Raw genomic sequence first — 25,936 nt, 5'->3', positions numbered from 1 at the left:
GCAATACAACTAGTGGTCACATGGTACCGCTCATTACAGTAATGAATGTGCGGCTCCACCCCTATGGGTGGATATATTCATTACTGTAATGAGCGGTAATGGTGACCGCTCAGTACAGGAAGCTGCAGAGCCAAAGAAGCAGGGACTGCACTGCGCCAGGAGCAGGTGAGTATAATGGGGAGGGGGAGCGCTGCGCGATATTCACATGCTCCTCGTTCTGGTGCCGCTCCGTCTTCAGCGTCTTCTGCAGTGACGCTCAGGTCAGAGGGCGCGGTGACGTGGTTAGTGCGCGCCCTCTGCCTGAACGTCAGTGCAGAAGACGCTGAAGATGGAGCGGCTGCTGGAACGAGGAGCAGGTGAATATAGAAAGTGCCGGGGGCCTGAGCAACGGAGAGGTGAGTATGTGATTTTTTTTTTTATTGCAGCAACAGCAAATGGGGCAAGTGTCTGTATGCAGCATCTTATGGGGCCATAACGTTTGTGCAGCACTAGAATGGGGCAAGTGTCTGTATAGAGCATCTTATGGGGCCATAACGCTTGTGCAGCACTATATGGCGCAAGTGTCTGTATGGAGCATCTTATGGGGCCATAACGTTTGTGCAGCATTATATGGGGCAAGTGTCTGTATGCAGCATCTTATGGGGCCATAACGTTTGTGCAGCACTAGAATGGGGCAAGTGTCTGTATAGAGCATCTTATGGGGCCATAACGTTTGTGCAGCACTATATGGCGCAAGTGTCTGTATGGAGCATCTTATGGGGCCATAACGTTTGTGCAGCACTAGAATGGGGCAAGTGTCTGTATAGAGCATCTTATGGGGCCATAACGTTTGTGCAGCACTATATGGCGCAAGTGTCTGTATGGAGCATCTTATGGGGCCATAACGTTTGTGCAGCATTATATGGGGCAAGTGTCTGTATGGAGCATCTTATGGGGCCATAACGTTTGTGCAGCACTATATGGGGGCCATAACGTTTGTGCAGCACTATATGGGGCAAGTGTCTGTATGGAGCATCTTATGGGGCCATAACGTTTGTGCAGCATTATATGGGGCAAGTGTCTGTATGGAGCATCTTATGGGGCCATAACGTTTGTGCAGCACTATATGGGGCAAACATCTGTATGGAGCATCTTATGGGGCCATAACGTTTGTGCAGCACTATATGGGGCAAACGTCTGTATGAAGCATCTTATGGGGCCATAACGTTTGTGCAGCACTAGAATGGGGCAAGTGTCTGTATAGAGCATCTTATGGGGCCATAACGTTTGTGCAGCATTGTATGGGGCAAATATCTTTATGGAGCATCTTATGGGGCCATAATCAGCATTTGTGCAGCATTATATTGGGCAAATGTGTCTATAGAGCATCTTATGGGGCCATTATTAACCTTTATGCAGGATTATATGCAGCATCTTAAGGGGCCATCATAAACTGTATGGAGCATCTTATGGGGCTCCTGATTCAATATGGATATTCAAAAACACTTAACCTACTGATGTCTCAATTTTACTTTTATTGGTATCTATTTTTACTTTTGACATTTACCGGTAGCTGCTGCATTTCCCACCCTAGGCTTATACTCGAGTCATTAAGTTTTCCCAGTTTTTTGTAGCAAAATTAGGGGGGGTCGGCTTATACTCGAATATATACGGTAGCTGGTTTTTTTTTTTATAATTCTTCCTCCCAAAATCGGAATAGAAAATGATTAAAAAAAAAAAAGTTATGCATTGAAAAATACTACCAATAAAAACTCTCAACTCATTTGACAAAAACAAGTCCTCACATGACTCAGTCAGCACAAAAATAGAAAAATTATAGCTCTCACAATATGGCAATGCAATAAAGCATTTTTAGTATGAAACAGTAGTAAAACTTATAAACCAGTCATAAATCTGGTATCGCTGTAATCGCATCAATCCTAAAAATAAAGTCGTCTAATCACTTATATCCTATGAGGAACTGCGTAAAAAATAAAATCAATTCTTTACCTGCTGTTGATTTGTTCATTCTGCCTCCCACAGATCACAGTAAGGCTACGCTCACATTTATCCTGCGCCCTATGATGAGCACTTACACCAGGGGTTTCTGTGTAAATCTATGAAATGCGTGATTCCAATGGAACCCCCGGCGGAAGATTTCCTATAATGAAGCAGATGGAGGCACTGTGGCCACTGTCTGACCTGTGATGTGGTGGTGTCTCATTTTAGGCATGCATAAATGCACTGTTCAAAACAGTTTTGTGCATTTCTGAAAAAAAGGACAACACCGGAAAAGTGGCCAGACGGAGTCCAGAGTAACTCTGCTGCCTCATTATAGTGAATGGATCCCTCAGAGGTTTCATCTGAATTACGTCACTCAGAGATTTAGATAGAAACCCTGATGTAAAGTGCTCAGTGTAGAGCACAGGATAAATGTGATCACAAATTATATGTAAAATGTTCCCAAAAAAAGCTTCAAATGAATGCACAAGAAGTCCCCACTCAGGTCTGTCACCTGCTAACGGAAATATAGGGCACTTAAACGTTCAGTACTTGATCAGTACTTTAGCTCAGTATTTGCAAGACAAAACCAAGATTGGGTGAAAAATGCAGAAGTGGTGACGTGTTTCTATTATACTTTTCGTCTGATTGGTCCACTTCTGGTTTAGGCTTACAAATACTGATGTAAAGTACTGACCAAATACTGAATGTGTGAACATGGCCATACTGGTAGCACAAAAAGCTCTGGAAAAGTGACATGGCCCCCGCTAAAATAAGTCCAGCAAAATATGAGCTCCCAAATTACCCCTCTCTCTTCTGAACCCCACAATGTGCTGCAGTTAGCGTCCACGTTTGGCATGTAGTGAGGAGAGCCCACTTAAATTTACAAGTATGTGGATCCAGAAGCACAAGCAGGGCACAATGTATGGGCACTACAACGTACTGGCAACTACAATGGCAGTCTGCAACTTGCATTGCATGTTTGTTATTTGAAAGCACCCATAGAGTCAAAATCATCACTCCACCTGTAGATGAGTTCCCCGGATGGGTGTAAATTCCATTAAGGGGTCACTTGAGGAAGGAGGGGGGTCTGCTCTTCTGGCACTTAGAGGATCTGCAAATGGAGTTTGCAAAGTATTCTAGAAAAATCTGCGCCACAAAAGTCAAATAGCACGCCGTCCCTCCTGAAGCTCGCCGTGTGGCTAAGCAGAACTGTATAGCCACATAGTTCGGTATTGCCACATTCAGCAGAAATGGCATAAGAAATTTTCGTGCAATGTTCACTTGTGAAAATGAAAAATCTGAGGCTAAAACAGTATTTTAGTGGTAGAAATTTAATTTTTCTTTCTTCTTCGCCCAGCAGTATAAAAGGTTGTGACACACCTGTGAGGTCAATATGATCACTTGCACCCCAAGATGAATTAATTGAATGGTGTAGTTTGTAAAAAGGAGATTTTTGTGTGCTCACCGTAAAATCTTTTTCTCCGAGCCAATCATTGGGGGACACAGGACCATGGGTGTTATGCTGCTGCCACTAGGAGGACACTAAGTAAACACAGAAAGAATAGCTCCTCCCCTGCAGTATACCCTCCTGCTGACTCTCTGAACCAGTTCGGTAACAAAGCAGTAGGAGCTTAATATTTAACAAGGATGAACTATGTCAAAACCAAGTTAACTCAAAACAAAACCAAAGCCAATAGGCTAACAGGGTGGGTGCTGTGTCCCCCAATGATTGGCTCGGAGAAAAGGATTTTACGGTGAGTACACAAAAATCTCCTTTTCTCTTACGCCTCATTGGGGGACACAGGACCATGGGATGTCCTAAAGCAGTCCCTGGGTGGGAAACAATTAACTGCAATTGCTGCTTGTACCCACAAGTTACAGACGCGGCACAGCCACCTGCAAAATTCGTCTGCCGATGGTCGCATCTGCCGAGGCCTGAGAGTGAATATGGTAATGTTTTGTGAAGGTATGCTGGCTGGACCAAGTCGCAGCCTTACAAACTTGTGCTGCCGAAGCTTGGTGCCGGATGGCCCAAGACGCACCCACTGACCGAGTGGAGTGAGCCTTAATCCCTGCTGGGACAGGAAGACCTCTGACTCGGTAGGACTCTTGAATAGCCAAACGGATCCATTTGGCTATTGTAGCCTTGGAAGCGGGAAACCCTTTCCTCGGTCCTTCCGGGAGCACGAATAGGGCATCTGACCTGCGGAAAGATGCTGTCCGCGAGATGTATCTCCTAAGAGCTCTCACTAAATCCAGTGTGTGAAGGGCCTTCTCGATGCGATGGACTGGTGCCGGACAGAGTGACGGTAAGACAATCTCCTCATTGAGATGAAAAGAGGATACAACTTTCTGTAGAAAAGATGGGGATGTCCTCAAAATCACCCTATCCTGATGAAAATTCAGGAACGGAACTTGAGAGGACAGAGCCGCCAGCTCGGAGACTCATCTAATAGAGGTGACCGCAACTAGAAAAGCAACTTTCCATGAAAGAAGAGACAGGGAAACCTCCTGTAGAGGTTCGAAAGGAGCCTGTTGCAAAACTCCGAGGACCAGATTAAGATCCCATGGTTCCAACGGCATTCTATAGGGGGGCGCCCGATGGGAGACTCCCTGAATAAACGTCTTGACCTGTAATCTGTTGGCAACCATGCGTTGGAAGAGAACAGACAGGGCTGAGATCTGCCCCTTGAGAGAACTAAGGGCGAGACCCAAGTCCAAACACGTTTGTAAGAACTTGAGAATGGAAGGGATGGAAAAATGTAGAGGAGAACGTCCTCGGTCGCTACACCATGAAAAGAAAGTCTTCTAAGTGCGATGATAGATACGCATAGACGTAGGCTTTCTAGCGTTGATCATGGTAGCTATGACTTCTGGAGAGAAACCTGCCTGGGTTAGAACCCAGGACTCAACGGCCATGCCGTCAAACATAGAGCCTCTGAGTTCTGGTGGTAAAAGGGGCCTTGAGATAGCAGATCTGCGCGATTTGGTAATCGCCAGGGAACGTCGGCAACTAGTTGAACTAGTTCCACGTACCGCGCCCGGCGCAGGCCAATATACGTAATCAGGATTACCTGTACCCTCTCCGCTTTGATTTTCTTGATGACTCTCGGCAGGAGAGGAAGCGGGGGAAATATGTACGGAAGCCGAAAATGATGCCACGGGAGTACAAGAGCGTCTGCCCCGATGGCTGCCGGATCGTGGGACCGAGCCATGAAGTTGGGAACCTTGGAATTCAGCCGTGTGGCCATCAGATCCACATCCGGGGTTCCCCAACGACAGCAGATCTGGTGGAAGATCTCAGGGTGGAGAGACCACTCCCTGGAGTCGAGGCATTGCTGACTGAGGAAGTCTGCCTCCCAATTGTCCACTCCCGGGATGTGAACTGCAGAGATCATTGAGCGATTTTCCTCAGCCCATCTGAGGACGTGGCCTACCTCTGTCATGGCAGCCCTGCTGCGGGTTCCCCCTTGGCGGTTGATGTATGCCACTGCAGTGGCGTTGTCGGACTGAATCCTGATTGGGCAACCTGCTAGGAAGGGATGGAACTGGAGAAGTGCCAGCCTGATCGCCCGGATTTCCAAGATGTTGATTGGAAGGCGTAATTCCTGGGGGGACCAGCGGCCTTGAGCAGTGTGATGAAGGAACAGCCTAGAAGACTGGCGTCTGTTGTACACAACCAGCCAGTGTACTGGAAGAAAAGACTTCCCTTGATTCAGGGAGGATTTCAATGTCCACCATCTGAGAGACTGTCTGACTCGCTGGGGAAGGAGGAACCGACGGTCTAGGGAGAACGGGTTCCTGTGCCAAACAGCCAGGAGGGCATGCTGTAGGGGACAGAGGCCTAGTTGGGCAAATGGAACCGCCTCCATAGCTGCTACCTTCCTGCCGAGGACTCTCATACTGAAGCGCAGAGAATGAGAGCGAGGCTGAGAGAGCTTCTGAGCTTCTCACTGTAAGACTGAGATCTTTTCCGGGGAAGAAGAACCAACCCCCGGGACGAGTCGAGTATCATTCCTGAGCCGGTACTGGGGAAGATTTTTTGAAGTTTATCTTCCAACCCAGGCGAGAAAGGGTATCTATTGTGATGGCCACGGCTTCCTTGCAGGAGCGGAAAGAGGGGCCTTTGATGAGGTTATCGTCTATATACGGGAGCGCCACCACTCCTCGGGTGTGGAGTATGGCCACGGCAGCCGCCATGACCTTGGTGAATACCCTGGGAGCGGTGGCGAGGCCGAAGGGCAGAGCAACGAATTGGAAGTGATCTCCCTGAACTGCGAAGCGAAGGAACCTTTGGGGGGAAGGTAAAATAGGAATGTGGAGGTATGCGTTCTGGATGTCTATAGACGCCAGGAACTCGCCTTTTTCCATGGAGGCAATGACAGAACGAAGCGATTCCATCGGGAACCGTCGCACCCTGACAAACTTGTTCAGCAGTTTTAGGTCCAGTATGGGCCGTACTGTACCGTCCTTCTTTGCAACAATGAAGAGGTTTGAATAAAAAGCTTGAAACCTTTCGCTCTGAGGGACCGGAATAATAACTCCGTCTTTTCTCAGAGAGCTTATAGCTTTGAAGAACTCTGATGCTTTTGCCCTGGGAGGAGAGACAGGAAAAAACGGTTTGGAGGACGAGATAAGAGATCTATCTCGTATCCGGAGGACACTAGATCGCGGACCCACTGGTCGTGAACGACCGAGAGCCACGCGGCACTGAAGGAAAGCAGGCGGCCGCCTACTTTGAGGTCTGCCCGTTCTGGCACCTCTGGATCCCGACTGGCTTGGCCTGCCTCTCCATGAAGGGGAAGGCTTAAAAATGAGACCTGTGAACCTCTGTCTCCACGTTGTGCCCGGCCGGAACTGGGAGATGTGGAAGTAGAGGACCAGTTTGAGTTGTAACGAAAAAAAAAGTCGGGACCGAGCCTGTGGTTGCAGGTTCCGAAAGGGCCGAGAGGGTCTCTGTTGTGGAAGAAATTTACTCGTCCCTCCATTGGCGTCAGAAATTAACTGGTCGAGCTTTTCGCCAAAAAGGCGACCGCTCTGATATGGGAGAGAAGTCAATGACTTTTTGGAAGTAGAATCCGCACGCCAGTCCTTGAGCCATAAGGACCTCCGGATGGTGATAGCATTTTCTGCTGCTTGAGAAGCGCAGTCAGCGGCATCCAGGGACACGGTCACTACAAAATCTCCAGCTCTGGCTATCTGAGTAGCGAGGTATGCTATTTTGGAGGGAAAATTGGTATCCAGTACTGCTGAAGACAAGACCTCAGCCCTATGGGTCATAGCCTTAGCCACCCACGTAGCGGCATAAGATGGAAAGAGTGCGGCCGCTGAGGCTTCAAAAGCTGAACGCGCCATATTGTCGATCTGATGATCGGTTGGATTTTAATAGAGGCGCCCTCCGAAGAGGATAAAACAGATTTCGTAGCCAGGCGCGATACCGGAGGATCTACTGGGAGAGATTGTGACCAATCTTTTCTTAGATCCTGGGCAAAGGGATATTTGGACTCCATGGGCTTCTGCCCTGTGAATCGTTTATCTGGACGGATGCTGTGAGATTCAACAATTTGCTGAAACTCGGGATGAGTGGCGAACACTCTGTGAGCTCGTTTGGTCCTCTTAAAGGACACGGCATGATCCGTTTTAGATAAGGTTCCTCCTCAAGTCTCAAAGCCTTATTCACTAACTCAATTAGAGTCGAGAGTCTCCTGATCGTGATGAAATTCCTGATCTAGGGACGTATCAGAATCGTCCTCTGAAACAGGTTCTCTACTAGCCCCAATGGAAGGGGAGCGAGAAATGGAGCTCTCAGAACCCAAAAACCGGTGATGGTCTGGGGATATGGCATGAGTCCTTTTCCTGGAAGAGTGAGAACTCCTTGGCAAGGTACAACCCCTGGAGTACAAGGGGTTCTGACCATCGGAAGCGTCGTCCGTATTAGTGCCCTGGTTAGAGGAAGGGTCTCGGAACGAGTCTAACGCATTTGCCAGGGATGCCATAGACCGGGAAAGGGAGGTAGCCCACTCAGGGGGACTAGGCTCACTGGGTTCAGTATCAGCAACAGGTGGTTCCTGAGGCATCACCGGTTCACAAGCTGTGCACAATGCAGTATTGTGACCCCGGGGTAATGATACCTTACAAGAGGTACATGCAGCAAAAAATACAGTGTGGGTTTTCCCAGACTTTGTGAGGCTTTGGTTGAGACATAGTAAAGCCTGGAGGAAAGCGCTTACTAGCAGGGGAAGGGTTAAGCTATGTTTCTGGAGCTTACCCATGGTCCTGTGTCTTGAGTTCCCAGGGCAGGTCCGCAGTGTAGGCAGAGAAAAACGCTAGTCCTGAGGGCTGTGATAGGAAACGCTGGAGCAGTGCTGCAGCATCAGGTCTGTGGATGTCCCAAGATGGCCGCCGAGACCAGGAAGTGGGAGCTCATCACATGGAACGAGAAGCGCCAGAAAAAGTGGGCGGGGCTAACTTCCGGTGGGCGTGACCAAAACTCCGGCCTGAATTCCAATGGAGAATTTTTTTTTCTCTTCTGCGGTTGCCTGCAGCGCCGCGACCACTATTAGCGCCATCATTAGCTGCACTCCTTCGTGGGGTTGCCGCACTACGGACCACCCACGGACACAGGTTTAAGGTGCGGACCTCCCATACCCCGGGGACCAGGACCCCCCAGCGCCTCGGCCCCCGCAGTGTACTCACGGTAGATGCGGTGGGCCGGTGCTCAATCCACCGTCGCCATAGTCAGTGAGGGGGTGGAGAGCTTCTGCCGCCATGCGTCATCCGCTATATCAGTGGTGATGCAGAGGGGGCCTGCACGGACGCCATATATATCATGTCCGGCTATGCACCTGGTTCCAGGAGAGGTAAATGGAGGACTACTCCACGTGGTCGCCTGCTATGGAGGGGGGAGATAGCAACGCGAAGGAACCGTCGCCCGTAATATGAGCTCAGGGCTGCCATCCAACGGTGCAGGAAAGGGTACGGGAGGGACGCTCCACGTGCTCGCCTGTTGATGGTTCGGGGGAGATCGGAACCTAGAAAGGATCCGTCGCCCCCATTCACTCCGTTAAGGAAAAATAGAAAAATAAGTAAAAAGCTAAAATAAAAACGGTGGGGTCTGAAACAGACCCAAGTGCCTCCTACAGACACTAAGCAAGAACTGGCTCACTGAGAGCCAGCAGGAAGGTGTATACTGTAGGGGAGGAGCTATTCTTTCTGTATTACTTAGTGTCCTCCTAGTGGCAGCAGCATAACACCCATGGTCCTGTGTCCCCCAATGAGGCGTAGGAGAAAAGGTGTCAATTATGGGGAGGGGGGGTTCTGTTGTTCTGGCACCTCACGGGCTCTGCCAATGTGACATGACACCCGCAAATCATTCCAGCAACATCTGCCCTGCACAATATGGGGCTACTTACCTTCTGAACTTTGCACGGTGTCTGAAAAATAATTTTTGACCACATATAGGATATTGTCAAACTGAGAAATCGTGTATCAAATTTTATAATCCATTTTCTCCCAAAAACATTTTTGTTAAAATATTACATTTTTCATTTCAACCTCCCAATGTTACACAATTCTGTTAATCATCTGTGGGTTTAAAAAGTTCCCTACAACCCTAGATAAATTCCTCAAGGGGTGTAGTTTCCAAAATGGGGTCACTTGTGGTGGGTTTCCACTGTTTTGGCACCTTTGGAGTTCCTCAAATGTCTATTCCGGCCAAATCTGTGCTTGAAAAGTCAAATAATGCTCCTACCCTTCTGAGCCTTGCCGTGCGCCCAAACTGTAGTTTCCACCACACGTAGGACATCAGTATACGGAGGACAAATTTCACAAAAAATGGTATGTTCACTTTCTCCTGTTAACCTTGTGAAAATGAAAAATTTGGTGATAAAGCAACATTTTGGGGGAAAAATTAAAAAAATATAATGTTTTCCTTCCGTATTGCTAGGATTCCTGTGAATCACCTGAAGGGTTAATAAACTTCTTGAATGTGGTTTTTAACACCTTGAGGGGTGCTTTTTTTTTTAGAATGGTGTCATTTTTGCGTATTCTCTGTCATATACACCCTTCAAAGTCACTTCAAATGGGATGTGGAACCTAAAAAAAAAATGGTTCTGTAAATTATGTTACAAAAAATGAAAAATTGATGATAAACTTTTAACTTTTCTCACTTCCTAACAAAAAAACATGACAGTTTTAAAAATGATGCGGATGTAAAGTAGACATGTGGCAAATATTATTTAATAATTATTTTAGTGGTATGACCATCTGTTTTAATGAGATAAAGATTGAAAAATTGCAAATTTTTCAAAAATGTTCTATTTTTTTTTTCACAAATAAACGCTAATTATAATCAACCTAAATTTACCACCAACATGAAGTATAATGTGTCACGAAAAAAAACATTATTTTAGGATCACTGGGATACGTCGAGTAGGGACATTGGTCAGAACTGAAAAATTTGGCCTGGTCAGGAAGGTGAAAAGAGGCTAAACGATTGCAGAAGCTTTGGATGACAGTTCTGTAAAGCTGCAGAGAACACGCCAGATCGTTTTCAATTAATGTACAATTTTAATTGCATTTTATACATTGTTTCGCATATGGAAACAAAGTTTTCAATATCATGGTGGATGCCGACCTGTGATTTCTGGTAAGCAAATAGGACATTTTCTGTGATGAAGATTTACACCGTTCGTTTCACACTTTACTCATCATTTGCGCAGATTCTAACAGTCCAGCTGGATGATATATACATACACTCGAGCCATTCGACAAGGTAAAATGTGAGAGTTACATACACGCCGTGTAGTGAAGGTATCCATGCGAATTATATACATATTTGCATATCTTCACCCTTTGGCTGCCAGACATCGCTCAACACTTTTTGCGCTGCAATGGTTAAAAGAAATCTGGCAGCAAAAAGTTTCCAAAAAAAAAAAAAACCAAAAGTTTTTCTTTTTTTTTTCTGAACATTTCCATCTTTCTTTCAGACAGATATGTATCAACAAAAAAAAAATAAAAATAAAATAAAATAAATGAAACCAGAAAAAAAAAAAAAAAAAGGTGCACGTATCGAAGCGGTCAGCCGACTCCGTCGTATGAAACTTGTGCAAATCTATTTCCAAGGAACACTGGCATTAAATAAAGGAAATAAAAAAAACACACAACAGACACGCGGGGGGGTTTGGTGCTAGGATATCTCTCTGGCTTGTCCAGTATTCGTCTAGCAGTCTTATTTCCTGACGTGATAAATAGAAAAAAAACAAACAAAAAAAAAAAAAAACAACTTTGATACGGATTGTCTTTTTTTTCTTCTTCTTTTTCTTTGTCTTCTCGCGGAATGTGCAAAAAAATGACAGATTTCTTTCTGGCTTTGCTTCCCGTGACCTACAAAGGTTGCAGTGAAATGTATCGTGGCCGGCAGAAGGCGTCGTACATCGGGCGACAGCAGAGCTGGGGAATGGCTTTAAGACAACTGCGAGTCTCAGAAGACGGGAGAGGGGGTTGAATAATATCACAAATGGAATCAAAAAATTCCTTTAGTCTGGCATGAAAAAGGGGGGGATATTCTGGATTATTGGACAAAATACTAGCAAGGGCGGAGAACCAACAGGAGTTACTAAAATACTGCTTTATCGCTTTCTGCATGCCATATTATCAAATGCTGGATAAAAGGGTAATTTCTTTCAACGGAGCGCCCCGTCCTTACTCCGCCGCAGCCCCTTTCTTAATTCTATGGGTGTCTTATGTGATTAGCAATATATTCCTCTACTCAATACATAGAGGAGGTTCTAACTGTGGGAATATCCCTTTAAAGAAAAGGTCACCAATTTCACCTCCGTTTTGCTCTTCTAACCTTTAAGTGAATGTTCCGATTTGCATCTCCTGACTACAGCGTCATTCTGTAGTCAGGAAACGCTCACTTTTGGCCAAAAAACAGAAAATTAAACCCCCTTTACCCTAACCTGATGAGTGTGACCCTTCAGACTGAGCTCTAATTGACGTATTTTCAAAAAAAGGTTTACGATTCGCCGCTCGTAACTCGATAAGTAAGTGAACCCACACTGCCACATGTTCAGGATGCCCTCTGGTCCATATTATTTAAAGAAAAAAAAAAAAAAGAGAACATTTTCGTCCCCAGCTCACGTAGTGTTTTGAGAGCGTACGACAGGGTCTTTTCATCCCTGAGGGGTCTATAAGGTCGGCAGAGCTGGGGGGGGGGCATGCAGGAAAATCTGTAACAAGGTCCAAGTACAAGGCATCAGAGAATGTCCGGCTATGAACAGTGTGGGGGGGTTTCAGTGCTTGGCGGCTGCATACAGAGACGTTTTTTCTTTTTCATACGATGGATCCAGATTTATGTTGGAAGGTGAAATAATTTGATGTTGCTCAAATTCATATATATATATATAAAAAAATAATAATAAAAAAATAAAAAGACAAAACAAGAGGGTTCTTCATTCACTGTGCGCTGGGCGGTCAGCGCTGAACGAGAGGATGCGCTCCTCCTGTCGTTAGCTGGTCAGCCGGGCAAAGTCCACAACTTTCAGTCCAAAGTAATATAGAAAAAAAAAATATATATATATATATACGTATCAATGGTCAGGATTCTGCATCGGTGCAAAGTACAGGTTGCTTTGGTGGAACAGCTAGGAGACCCTCTGCTTCTTCATGCATCTGCAGGACGAAAGACACAAAGAAAGAAGAGTAAAGGACATCTCTGTAGAAAGCCTCTTCACAGAGGAAGCAAAAAACACCGGACAGCACGGATTACAATTTGCATATTTTATATTTGTTTTTAGTCCCCATTGGGGACTAGGAATAATTGCTTGTATATATGGCAATACCACTATGTTACAGTTGAAATGATCTCGTATGAAGCTCATTGATAGTTTATCACAATTGTGCTGGGGGTGCAGTGCTCCTGACTGTGAGATCATAGTCATAGTAACTGGTCCTAGCCCTATTAAAAGCAATCACAGAATTGTGTGCTGGGGGTGCAGTGCTCCTGACTGTGAGATCATAGTCATATTAACTGGCACCAACCCTATTAGAAGCAATCACAGAAATATGTGCTGGGGGTGCAGTGCTCCTGACTGTGAGATCATAGTCATAGTAACTGGTCACAACCCTATTAGAAGCAGTCACAGAATTGTGTGCTGAGGGTGCAGTGCTCCTGACTGTGAGATCATAGTCATAGAGACTGGAACCAACCCTATTAGAAGGAATCACAGAATTGTGTGCTGGGGTGCAGTGCTCCTGACTGTGAGATCATAGTCATAGTAACTGGTCCTAGCCCTATTAAAAGCAATCACAGAATTGTGTGCTGGGGGTGCAGTGCTCCTGACTGTGAGATCATAGTCATATTAACTGGCACCAACCCTATTAGAAGCAATCACAGAAATATGTGCTGGGGGTGCAGTGCTCCTGACTGTGAGATCATAGTCATAGTAACTGGTCACAACCCTATTAGAAGCAGTCACAGAATTGTGTGCTGAGGGTGCAGTGCTCCTGACTGTGAGATCATAGTCATAGAGACTGGAACCAACACTATTAGAAGGAATCACAGAATTGTGTGCTGGGGTGCAGTGCTCCTGACTGTGAGATCATAGTCATAGTAACTGGTCCTAGCCCTATTAAAAGCAATCACAGAATTGTGTGCTGGGGGTGCAGTGCTCCTGACTGTGAGATCATAGTCATATTAACTGGCACCAACCCTATTAGAAGCAATCACAGAAATATGTGCTGGGGGTGCAGTGCTCCTGACTGTGAGATCATAGTCATAGTAACTGGTCCCAACCCTATTACAAGCGATCACAGAATTATGCTGGGGGTGGCTGGGGGTGTAGTGCTCCTCATTGTCAGAGATCATAGTCATAGTACCTGGTCCCAGCCCTATTAGAAGCAATCACAAAATTGTGTGCTGGGGGTGCAGTGCTGCTGACTGTCAGAGATCAAAGTCATAGTAACTGGTCATAACAAGTGATGAGCGAACGTACTCAGATAAGGATGCTCGGGTGCTAACCGAGCATCTTTGACGTGCTCGGAAATTATGTGCAAGTCCCTGAGGCTGCATGCCTCCTAGTTGTTTGACAGCAGCAACACATGCAGGGTTGGCCTGGTTGTTAAATCCCAGCAGGTGTTGCGGCTGTCTAACCGTCGAGACATGCAACCTTGGTTGGGGACTCTAACATATTTTTCAAGCACATCTAAGACACTCTTAGCACCGGAGCATGCTGGATAACACCTTATCTGAGCAGGCTCGCTAGTCACTGGCAGGGTGGATAAAAATCAATGTTTTTTAAAAAAAATCAAAAAAATCGGATTTTTTTGATTTAAATCGGATTTTTTTGATTTAAATCGGATTTTTTTCAATAAACTGCTTTTTGAGGAAAATATTTTACCATCCAAAGGTTCTTCCATCATGAGATAAAGCTGAGTTGTTTAACTCAGTAGAATAAAGGCTGTATATGTGTAACATTCACAATGCCATGCTCTTCCAGAGGTTTCTGTAGGATTAGTGGGCAGTTTCTCTCCTATATTATCACAGACGCTCGCTTTACTTACGCAGTTCTCAAAACTGAATTTGACTCTGCAGAGGTCCCAGCCTCTTCTTCATGGCAAAAATGTTACAACATGAACAGAGTTGAGAAAAAGACCTTAATCCTATTGTTCTACAAACCTATGAATACAGAATCAACCCCTTCAGTGCCAAGTCCAAGAAGTTAGACAATATGTTTCTGATTGTTTGGAGTGGAATAGATCTGCACAACACAAGAAGAATGTGAATCTAAGTGTTTTGAGGAGGAAGGGCAAGCAGACAAAAAAATGAAAGTGAAACTTTGAGCACAATACTGCAGCATAGCCACAGACAGACAAGTCTGGATCTGTTTGTGTGTACGATCTGAGGTTTATTACATTCTTTCCTTATAATGGCAGCAGGCCGTAAAAGAGACCCAGTTTGGGAATATTTTAATGAAGCTCCTTCGCCTATCGGTAAGGCAGGCATGCGTGCAAAATGCAAACGATGCAACAAAGAGATGCAAGGCCTGGTGGCGTGAATGAGGCAACATCATGAGAAGTGCGGTGATGAAGATGACCAAAGAAAGACTTCACTATCAACATCTTCATTTCCCTTCTGGTTGCAGTTTTCATAATGTGATTTCAAACGGCAAACAAGTCCTTGGATATCCTTTTGACAGTATTTGCACTTTGCTCTTGCACCTTTCTTTCCAAGATCTGCTGCTGGCATCTCAACAAAATGAACCCAAATAGGGTCTCTCTTACGACCTGCCATGGCTCACACAGATCACTTATGAAGTTTGATTGTTACTACAGCCAAGTACTGCTGACTATCCAACAAGTTTGGGCATGTCAACTGAATGGAAAAAGAAACTAAACCAAAAGTGAAACCAAGCTAGAAGTGTGGAATTAAAGGGGCAGTATGAACAAAATGTGGAGGCTATTAATAGTTTATACAATTAAGACATGCTGCTTTTAAACACCTACCTATTGCCATATAGTAAAACAAAAAAGATTTTTACTTACTTTGGGGTCCCCCCCTCACCCTGGCGTTAGATCGTTGCCCCTAGTTTCGTCCGTGTAACTATGGGCGCACATGCGCACTGCTCTCACTTCTCATTTTAATCGTGATTTATATTAAAAAAACCTTTTGATTTAAATCAGTGATTTAAATCATGATTAAAATCATGATTTAAATCGATCCGATTTAAATAGAAAAAAATCTTTTGATTTAAATCGTGATTTAAATCATGATTTAAATCGGCGTGATTTAAATCAATCCACCCTGGTCACTGGTCCCAACCCTATTAGAAGCAGTCACAGAATTGTGTGCTGGGGTGCAGTGCTCCTGACTGTGAGATCATAGTCATAGTAAGTGGTCCCAACCCTATTAGAAGCAATCACAGAAATGTGTGCTGGGGGTGCAGTGCTCCTGACTGTGAGATCATAGTCATAGTAAGTGGTCCCAACCCTATTAGAAGCAGTCACAGAATTGTGTGCTGGGGGTGCAGTGCTCCTGTGTGTGAGATCATAGTCATAGTAAGTGGTCCCAACCCTATTAGAAGCAGTCACAGAATTGTGTGCTGGGTGCAGTGCTCCTGACTGTGAGATCATAGTCATAGTAAGTGGTCCCAACCCTATTAGAAGCAGTCACAGAATTGTGTGCTGGGGGTGCAGTGCTCCTGACTGTGAGATCATAGTCATAGTAACTGGTCACAACCCTATTAGAAGCAGTCACAGAATTGTGTGCTGGGGTGCAGTGCTCCTGACTGTGAGATCATAGTCATAGTAACTGGTCACAACCCTATTAGAAGCAGTCACAGAATTGTGTGCTGAGGGTGCAGTGCTCCTGACTGTGAGATCATAGTCATAGTAAGTGGTCCCAACCCTATTAGAAGCAGTCACAGAATTGTGTGCTGGGGTGCAGTGCTCCTGACTGTGAGATCATAATCATAGTAACTGGTCACAACCCTATTAGAAGCAGTCACAGAATTGTGTGCTGGGGTGCAGTGCTCCTGACTGTGAGATCATAATCATAGTAACTGGTCACAACCCTATTAGAAGCAGTCACAGAATTGTGTGCTGGGGGTGCAGTGCTCCTGACTGTGAGATCATAGTCATAGTAACTGGTCACAACCCTATTAGAAGCAGTCACAGAATTGGGTGCTGGGGGTGCAGTGCTCCTGACTGTGAGATCATAGTCATAGTAAGTGGTCCCAACCCTATTAGAAGCAGTCACAGAATTGTGTGCTGGGGTGCAGTGCTCCTGTGTGTGAGATCATAGTCATAGTAAGTGGTCCCAACCCTATTAGAAGCGATCACAGAATTATGCTGGGGGTGCAGTGCTCCTCATTGTCAGACATCATAGTCATAGTAACTGGTCCCAGCCCTATTAGAAGCAGTCACAGAATTGTGTGCTGGGGTGCAGTGCTCCTGACTGTGAGATCATAGTCATAGTAACTGGTCCCAACCCTATTAGAAGCAGTCACAGAATTGTGTGCTGGGGTGCAGTGCTCCTGTGTGTGAGATCATAGTCATAGTAAGTGGTCCCAACCCTATTAGAAGCAGTCACATAATTGTGTGCTGGGGGTGCAGGGCTCCTGACTGTGAGATCATAGTCATAGTAACTGGTCACAACCCTATTAGAAGCAGTCACAGAATTGTGTGCTGGGGGTGCAGGGCTCCTGACTGTGAGATCATAGTCATAGTAAGTGGTCCCAACCCTATTAGAAGCAGTCACAGAATTGTGTGCTGGGGTGCAGTGCTCCGGACTGTGAGATCATAGTCATAGTAAGTGGTCCCAACCCTATTAGAAGCAGTCACAGAATTGGGTGCTGGGGTGCAGTGCTCCTGACTATGAGATCATAGTCATAGTAAGTGGTCCCAACCCTATTAGAAGCAGTCACAGAATTGGGTGCTGGGGGTGCAGTGCTCTTGTGTGTCAGAGATCACAGCAGCTTGTCCCAAATCTACTAGAGATGAGCTCTAGAAAAACGGGGCTATGTTTCAATTGTTTGCAAAGCCGGCTTGGCTGGAGGACTAGCTGTCTTCATTCTCAGGATCAGCGAAGACCAAGGCGTCAAACTCCTACGATTGTAAACTTATAGTAGTAAGAGATCATGGTTTTCAAAATGGTGGTTTCTCAGGTACCAAAAATTTTTTGTAAAACTGTCGCCTGGCCAATATTTTCATGGGAAAACTATTCATGTTTTACAGCAGTTACGGGGTGCTTTTAGGGCCACAAGCATGGAATTTAAGAAATCTCCATCATAGTACTAAACAGCGTTGCCAACAGCTGGCTAATTTCCAGTAACGGTACGGAACAAGAGAATACACCCGAAATCAAGGCAAACGCTTCACAAGCATCTATGAAGAAGCCGTCTAGATACAGTAACAAGGATCGGCACTGCTCATACTCACAATCTGAAATTGCACATCCTGGAAAAGCTCCTGAATAAACCTCCGGGACGGGAGACGAAACGTGCAATGTGCTAATAAGTAGGAAACCTCGGAGTAGAGGCAAATGTCATCGAACGCTTGAGGAAACTTCTCTTTAATCCTGTAACAATGGAACAAAGCGTAATTAGTGCAGACTGCAGGCGACGCAGGAGATGAGCGCGGATAACACAGCGTGACGGGTTATGCTGAAATGTTCCTCTATATTCTCAGCAGCCACGACGCCTGCGGACCGCGAGCGCCATCGTCACATATCTGCATGAATATAATAGATGTCCGAAGCCTGACCGCCAACACGATTACAGCTCCGAGGGTAAACACAGAGCAGAACATTGATGCGACGTCCTCTAGTGAGACCTATATCCGAACTTTACTACTGATAAATAAAACCGCTACATATCAAAAAGTGGCAAAATCCTGGCTGTACATACACTGAATATATGAAATATGCCATATAGTGAAAACTTAGAGGACAAAGGGTGATATGTGTGCGCCCACCAGCCACGACAAGGCGACCTTTCTTTGATGGAACCCTAATCACTTTTTGTAGCATACATTTGGGGGAAGTGACGGCCTCAATGTGTGCCTGAGCTTCTCCCAATCAGTCTAAGTCTGGTTTTAATTAGTGTTGGATCCTACCTGCCCTTTAAATTAGGCTTTTTATTAACAGGAAAGATACCGGTACATCTGATAGAAAAGGTTAGGATTCCATAAAAAATAAGGTCACCTTGTGGTGTAGTCCGTATGGCAGCAAAGGTTGGAGACCAATACTTTGAGGAGGGCTTATGCCTGGGCATGATGATAAACAGTTTATAGCAATATATACTTCTCATATTTGCTACATAATGATGCCATGATATCTTACGTTAGGAGTCCGGTTTCATGACCCTTTGTTCCTACAGAACTACTTAAATTGATGACGAGTCTTAACACTTCTTTACGAAGCAATATCCGGCACATAGGGGTATCTTCAGGAATTGATTTTCCTCCTGCGGAAAAATTCTAAAATGTATCTGTTTTCAAGTTTCTCACATCATTCCCTATACTGGAAACTCAGGTTTAGATAAGACTTAACAAGAGCTGTATCAACCAGTCTACAGTGAGCTCCCCCTAGTGGTGACTGTATAAATCTGTATGTAGTGACCTCCCCCTAGTGGTGACTGTATAAATCTGTATGTAGTGAGCTCCCTCTAGTGGTGACTGTATAAATCTGTATGTAGTGAGCTCCCCCTAGTGGTGACTGCATAAATCTGTATGTAGTGAGCTCCCCCTAGTGGTGACTGTATAAATCTGTATGTAGTGACCTCCCCCTAGTGGTGACTGCATAAATCTGTATGTAGTGAGCTCCCCCTAGTGGTGACTGCATAAATCTGTATGTAGTGAGCTCCCCCTAGTGGTGACTGTATAAATCTGTATGTAGTGAGCTCCCCCTAGTGGTGACTGCATAAATCTGTATGTAGTGAGCTCCCCCTAGTGGTGACTGCATAAATCTGTATGTAGTGAGCTCCCCCTAGTGGTGACTGTATAAATCTGTATGTAGTGAGCTCCTCCTAGTGGTGACTGTATAAATCTGTATGTAGTGAGCTCCCTCTAGTGGTGGCTGTATAAATCTGTATGTAGTGAGCTCCCCCTAGTGGTGGTTGTATAAATCTGCACGTGGTGAGCTCCCTCTAGTGATGACTGTATAAATCTGTATGTAGTGAGCTCTTACTAGTGGTGACTGTATAAATCTGTATGTAGTGAGCTCTTACTAGTGGTGACTGTATAAATCTTTATGTAGTGAGCTCCCCCTAGTGGTGACTGCATAAATCTGTATGTAGGGAGCTCCCCTACTGGTGACTGTATAAATCTGTATGTAGTGAGCTCCCCCTAGTGGTGACTGTATAAATCTGTATGTAGTGAGCTCATCCTAGTGATTGCTGTATAAATCTGTATGTAGTGAGCTCCTCCTAGTGATGGATGTATAATCTGTATGTAGTGAGCTCTCAGTAGTGGTGACTGTATAAATCTGTATGTAGTGAGCTCCCTCTAGTGGTGACTGTATAAATCTGTATGTAGTGAGCTCCCTCTAGTGGTGACTGTATAAATCTGTATGTAGTGAGCTCCCCTAGTGGTGAATGCATACATTTTATGTAGTGAGCTCCCCCTAGTGGTGACTGCATAAATCTGTATATACTGAGCTCCCCCTAGTGGTGACTGTATAAATCTGTATGTAGTGAGCTCCCCCTAGAGGTGAATGCATACATTTTATGTAGTGAGCTCCCCCTAGAGGTGAATGCATACATTTTATGTAGTGAGCTCCCCCTAGTGGTGACTGCATAAATTTTTGTAGTGAGCTCCCCCTAGTGGTGACTGCATAAGTCTGTATGTAGTGAGCTCCTTCTAGTGGTGACTGTATAAATCTGTATGTAGTGAGCTCTTACTAGTGGTGACTGTATAAATCTGTATGTAGTGAGCTCTTACTAGAGGTGACTGTATAAATCTGTATGTAGTGAGCTCCTTCTAGTGGTGACTGTATAAATCTGTATGTAGTGAGCTTCTTCTAGTGGTGACTGTATAAATCTGTATGTAGTGAGCTCTTACTAGTGGTGACTGTATAAATCTGTATGTAGTGAGCTCTTACTAGAGGTGACTGTATAAATCTGTATGTAGTGAGCTCCTTCTAGTGGTGACTGTATAAATCTGTATGTAGTGAGCTTCTTCTAGTGGTGACTGTATAATCTGTATGTAGTGAGCTCTTACTAGTGGTGACTGTATAAATCTGTGTGTAGGGAGCTGCTTCTAGTGGTGACTGTATAAATCTGTATGTAGTGAGCTCCCCCTAGTGGTGACTGTATAAATCTGTATGTAGTGAGCTTCTTCTAGTGGTGACTGTATAATCTGTATGTAGTGAGCTCCCCCTAGTGGTCATTGTATAAATCTTTATGTAGTGAGCTCCCTCTAGTGGTGACTGTATAAATCTGTATGTAGTGAGCTCCCCCTAGTGGTGGCTGTATAAATCTGTATGTAGTGAGCTCCCTCTAGTGGTGACTGTATAAATCTGTATGTAGTGAGCTCCCTCTAGTGGTGGCTGTATAATCTGTATGTAGTGAGCTCTTACTAGTGGTGACTGTATAAATCTGTGTGTAGTGAGCTCCCCCTAGTGGTGACTGTATAAATCTGTATGTAGTGAGCTTCTTCTAGTGGTGACTGTATAATCTGTATGTAGTGAGCTCCCCCGAGTGGTCATTGTATAAATCTTTATGTAGTGAGCTCCCTCTAGTGGTGACTGTATAAATCTGTATGTAGTGAGCTCCCCCTAGTGGTGGCTGTATAAATCTGTATGTAGTGAGCTCCCTCTAGTGGTGACTGTATAAATCTGTATGTAGTGAGCTCCCCCTAGTGGTGACTGTATAAATCTGTATGTAGTGAGCTCCCTCTAGTGGTGACTGTATAAATCTGTATGTAGTGAGCTCCCCCTAGTGGTGGCTGTATAAATCTGTATGTAGTGAGCTCCTCCTAGTGGTGACTGTATAAATCTGTATGTAGTGAGATCCCCCTAGTAATAAGAGTACTTTCACATGCTATAATGCTCATAGACCTATGTAATAAATATGTATATACAGTGAACATCCTGTCACATTGTGTCAGTGAACACAACACACCGCGCTATTCCTCTCAGACATTGGATATAATGTGGCCACTTACCTAAAACTAACTCTGTGCTCTTGGTGCTGCTGGCGGACCCCTGGGAGACACCATCACTAGACCCTGAAATTCCAGAATACTTGGAAGAATGGGACACCACCTCTAAATGATTGGGGATGCTATGTGCGCACCAGTCAGAATATGGGATGTCGGGAAAGTCTGGGAATAAACATTGGAGTAAATGCTGAAGAGGGCTGAGATGGACAATGAGCAAATGAGCAAACAATCATGGAGGAATAGAAAACGACTGAAAAAGAAAGGTGAAGTCTGGACCAGGGGACCCCCAGCACTACGCTCCCGAAGCCGCTCTTAGGGAATATATATATATATATATATATATATATATATATATATATATATATATATATATATATATATATCTGTGTGTATTTTTTTAAACTACGTGCGTAAAATAACCCCAAAATACAGCTCAAACAAAGATAAGAAACTTGCACAAATCACATGGCTAGTCCAGACTATAGTAAAGTAAGAGCAAGAAAATGAGCTTGAAAATGTATGATGTGTGTGATGTATGACCCGTTCATTCCTACAGGGAGTGTGACATCGGAAAATCACCTATTGATTAAATCAGGTTTTTGTGCTGCGTGTAACTCTTATTTTATATCTTTTTTTTTTTTTTTTTTTTAACTTGTTAATCTTGCAATTTTCTGGTGTCAGTTTTTTTAGGCTCATACTTCTGGTTTTGTTTTTTCTGGAAGAGTTTTCAGCAGACTCGTTATCATCAGAGGCAAGATTGCACTGACAGCTAACGCCTTTATACACAGGATCGCAAAATGTGATGTCACAGTTCACCTCCTCCCCTCACAATCACCTTTGCACCCGCTCATTAGATGCTTCAATACAACAGGAAGAGGTTGAGTCTAGTTGTTGCTGCTAATGTACGTGTGCATTTCCTTAAATACAGGAAATTAGTGGTGGGGGGGGGGGGAAAGTCTCAGCGACCGGTGTGAAAACATCAAGATTTTTTAATGAGATGGAAAGGGAAAAAATAAAAAGGTACACTGACAAAATTTAACACAAAAACCTGATTTAAACAATGAGTAATTCTCTGATGATACCTTCACCTTAATGGTGGGCTCAGGTAGCTTGGCCCCCGACATCTTTTTGGACCCTCTATGTCCTCTAACTTACATGGTCCCACATTTAAGGCCATTGGACACCACCTGATCTGGAGCATGAAGGACCCAAGGCCACAACTGTCCATTACCCCGAGGGTCCGACACCCAGCAATCAAACATTTTGTCACCTACCCCGAAATCTATGTTGTTTATAGGAAGAACCCTGAAGTTTCAATGGCCGTCTATCATGTCTGGCTAGATGATCACTGATGGATCTGTGCAGATCAGACACTCCTGATCCATCACGTCTACGAAGTGCCGGTCTATCTCTCAGAGCGGGAACTTACCAGAGCCCACCATGCCGCCATACCTACCTAACCGGCTGTATTCACCGACGAGGTTGCCGTTGTAACCCAGGACCTGGATTCCCACACAGTACAGGCAGTTGTCGTCTGTATGCTCCTGCAGGCCCGTGTCCTCCATGTTTTCCAGGAACTGTGAGGCGTCCGACCGGCTTGAATTCATTATTTCGGTAATACTGAATTGCTGCCGCAACGCCTGGTACGGACTCTTGGACCCGGATCCGGTCACACCTGCGAAAGAAAGACACGGGCGGGAAAACATTAACGCCCGGCAGGAGCTGGACGGTGATAATGGCCGAGATCAGAGGGACCGCTGTCTGCAGCATCGCTGGCATCATACTTTAGGGAGCGGCAGCACTTCAGAATCTCTCACGTCTCCCCCTAGAAGCCAATGGAGTGGTGCATCCGTGACCCTCTGCCGTCCCCAAGGTTGGGACCCCAATCTCCCAGACACTTATGGGGATATCCCTCCAGTAACATTCTCACTGTACCTCCTACTTCCGGAGCCAACACTTTAGCAGCACGGTCGTCGCTTGACGGCACGATCTTTTGGAAATAAGGGGTTTCCTTTACCTAAAATAAAAAATAACCCCCCAAAAATCCCCATCAGCGTGGACGTCACCGGGAATCCGTCCGGAGCGGCACAGGAGACGTCTCCTTTACCTGGAACATGTCGTTTATATCCATGGGCAGAGCGAGGCCGATGTAATCCTCCGAGCTGCCGTACGCCGCGTTGGACACCATGGAGCGGACAGACGACGAGCGCTGCAGCGAGTTCTGGGTTATTGGACTCAATAAGTCTTCTTTATCCAGAGAGGCGTAGCTCAGCGCCTTCATGAACCTGCGGGGGAGAAGGTCACACGTCAGATGGAGAGGCCAAAATAAATGGATGAGCCAACAGGACAAGCCGGAGTAAATACGCTGCCATGATGAGGATCCAGCTCCTATCCACCAGAACGTAAATATTTAGTGGCTCGTACACGAGGGTGTGGGGACAGCCGGGGGCCGAACTGACACTTATACTGGCAGCCAGCACCGGTCACAATAAAGCACAAAAGGGCAGTGTGTGAGAGGAGGGAGCATGCTATGGTCGAAACAGTGCGAGAGGAGGGGGCGCGCTACAGTCCATGGGGCGTGAGAAAAAGAGGCGTGCTACGGCGCGAGAGGAGGGGGCGCACTACAGTCGACACGGCGCAAGAGGAGGGGGCGTGCTACGGCACAAGAGGAGGGGGCGCGCTACAGCGCGAGAGGAGGGGGCGCGCTACGGCCGATACTGTGCGAGAGGAGGGGGCGTGCGAGAGGGGGCGCGTGAGATGTGGGGGCGCGCTACAGCGCGACAGGAGGGGGCGCGCTACAGCGCGAGAGGAGGGGGCGCGCGAGAGGGGGCGCGTGAGATGTGGGGGTGCGCTACAGCGCGAGAGGAGGGGGCGCGCTACAGTCGATGGGGCGTGAGAGGAAGAGGCGCGCTGCGGCCCGAGATGAGGGGGCGTGCTACGGTCAATATGGCGCGAGAGTAGGGGGCGTGCTACGGTTGACACAGCGCGAGAGGAGGGGGAGAGTCACGGCGTGCTTTTTTTCTCTTATTTATATGCATGTAATTTGGCTGAAAATAATTTTTGTAATTGTGTTTCTGTAAACGTTGCCCCATTCGCCTTCTGAGCCTCTGGTACATTATAACTGGGTGCAGGAAGGGGAGACGGAGAATTTGTCAGTGAACTCGTTCTGAAGGTGTAAAGGGAAGGTTTGCAAGTTTATCTGTATTATAACTCCTTTTAGCTAATTGATAACACAGGCTTTTGGTTTCCCTGCTCAATCAAACTGTGAAACATTTTTAATGAAACCAAAATATAAAAAAAAAGTTTGACCCCAAATACATGCATTTAAATAATAATAAAAAAATCTTAAGATGAGAGCAACTTCTTTAACTCTTCATAAGTCAGGAGTTGTGGTAATAAGGATGTGGGCCGGAAGGAAAAGAAAAGGAGTCAATGTTTACAACCAGAACATGTCACCCGTTAGGCCTACATGTACCTGTACAGAAGAGCCCTGGACAACTATGATCATTCAGTCTCTCCTGCAATACACAGTACAGACCAAAAGTTTGCACACACCTTCTCATTTAAAGATTTTTCTGTATTTTCACCGGGAATGGTCTTCACTTCACAGGTGTGCCCTGTCAGGTTTAATAAGTGGCATTTCTTGCCTTATAAATGGGGTTGGGACCATCAGTTGTGTTGAGCAGAAGTCTGGTGGATACACAGCTGATAGTCCTACTGAATAGACTGTTAGAATTTGTATTATGCCAAGAAAAAAGCAGCTAAGTAAAGAAAAACGAGTGGCCATCATTACTTTAAGAAATGAAGGTCAGTCAGTACGAAAAATTGGGAAAACTTCGAAAGTGTCCCCAAGTGCAGTGGCAAAAACCATCAAGTGCTACAAAGAAACTGGCTCACATGAGGACCGCCCCAGGAAAGGAAGACCAAGAGTCACTTCTGCTTCTGAGGATAAGTTTATCCGAGTCACCAGCCTCAGAAATCGCAGGTTAACAGCAGCTCAGATTAGAGTCCAGGTCAATGCCACACAGAGTTCTAGCAGCAGACACATCTCTACAACAACTGTAAGGGCTCATTTCCACTGGCGAGGAAAACGGACGAGTGCAATCCGATAAAAAATCGGATTGCACTCGGACCAATGTTATTCAATAGGTGTCTTTTCATTTGCGATTTTCTTCTCAGCCGAAATCGGACTGAGAAAAAAATCGCAGCATGCTGCGATTTGCTGCGAGTCTCGGACAAGACTCGCCAATGCAAGTCAATGGGTGCGAGAAAAAAATCGCACAGCACTTGCACC

General features: G+C 45.5%; 1 protein-coding gene across 1 annotated transcript in view; it reads right to left on the bottom strand.

Annotated features, from left to right (window-relative positions):
* Positions 1 to 12,440: 12,440 nt before the first annotated feature.
* The window catches only part of RICTOR (RPTOR independent companion of MTOR complex 2), a 79,559-nt gene continuing 66,063 nt past the window's right edge, over positions 12,441 to 25,936 (bottom strand). The window contains exons 32-38 of the mRNA XM_077281499.1: positions 23,750 to 23,927; positions 23,578 to 23,659; positions 23,099 to 23,317; positions 21,646 to 21,804; positions 18,824 to 18,947; positions 17,923 to 18,061; positions 12,441 to 12,657 (exon numbers count right to left, since the gene is read on the bottom strand). Coding sequence (XP_077137614.1) covers positions 12,583 to 12,657; positions 17,923 to 18,061; positions 18,824 to 18,947; positions 21,646 to 21,804; positions 23,099 to 23,317; positions 23,578 to 23,659; positions 23,750 to 23,927 — 976 coding nt within the window. The 3' untranslated portion in view covers positions 12,441 to 12,582. The remainder of the gene's footprint in view (positions 12,658 to 17,922; positions 18,062 to 18,823; positions 18,948 to 21,645; positions 21,805 to 23,098; positions 23,318 to 23,577; positions 23,660 to 23,749; positions 23,928 to 25,936) is intronic.

Source organism: Ranitomeya variabilis, chromosome 1, assembly GCF_051348905.1.
Source record: "Ranitomeya variabilis isolate aRanVar5 chromosome 1, aRanVar5.hap1, whole genome shotgun sequence".
NCBI classification, from domain to species: Eukaryota; Metazoa; Chordata; class Amphibia; order Anura; family Dendrobatidae; genus Ranitomeya; species Ranitomeya variabilis.
Note: the sequence above shows the minus strand (reverse complement) of the source record. Positions and strands in the feature narration are given on the sequence as shown.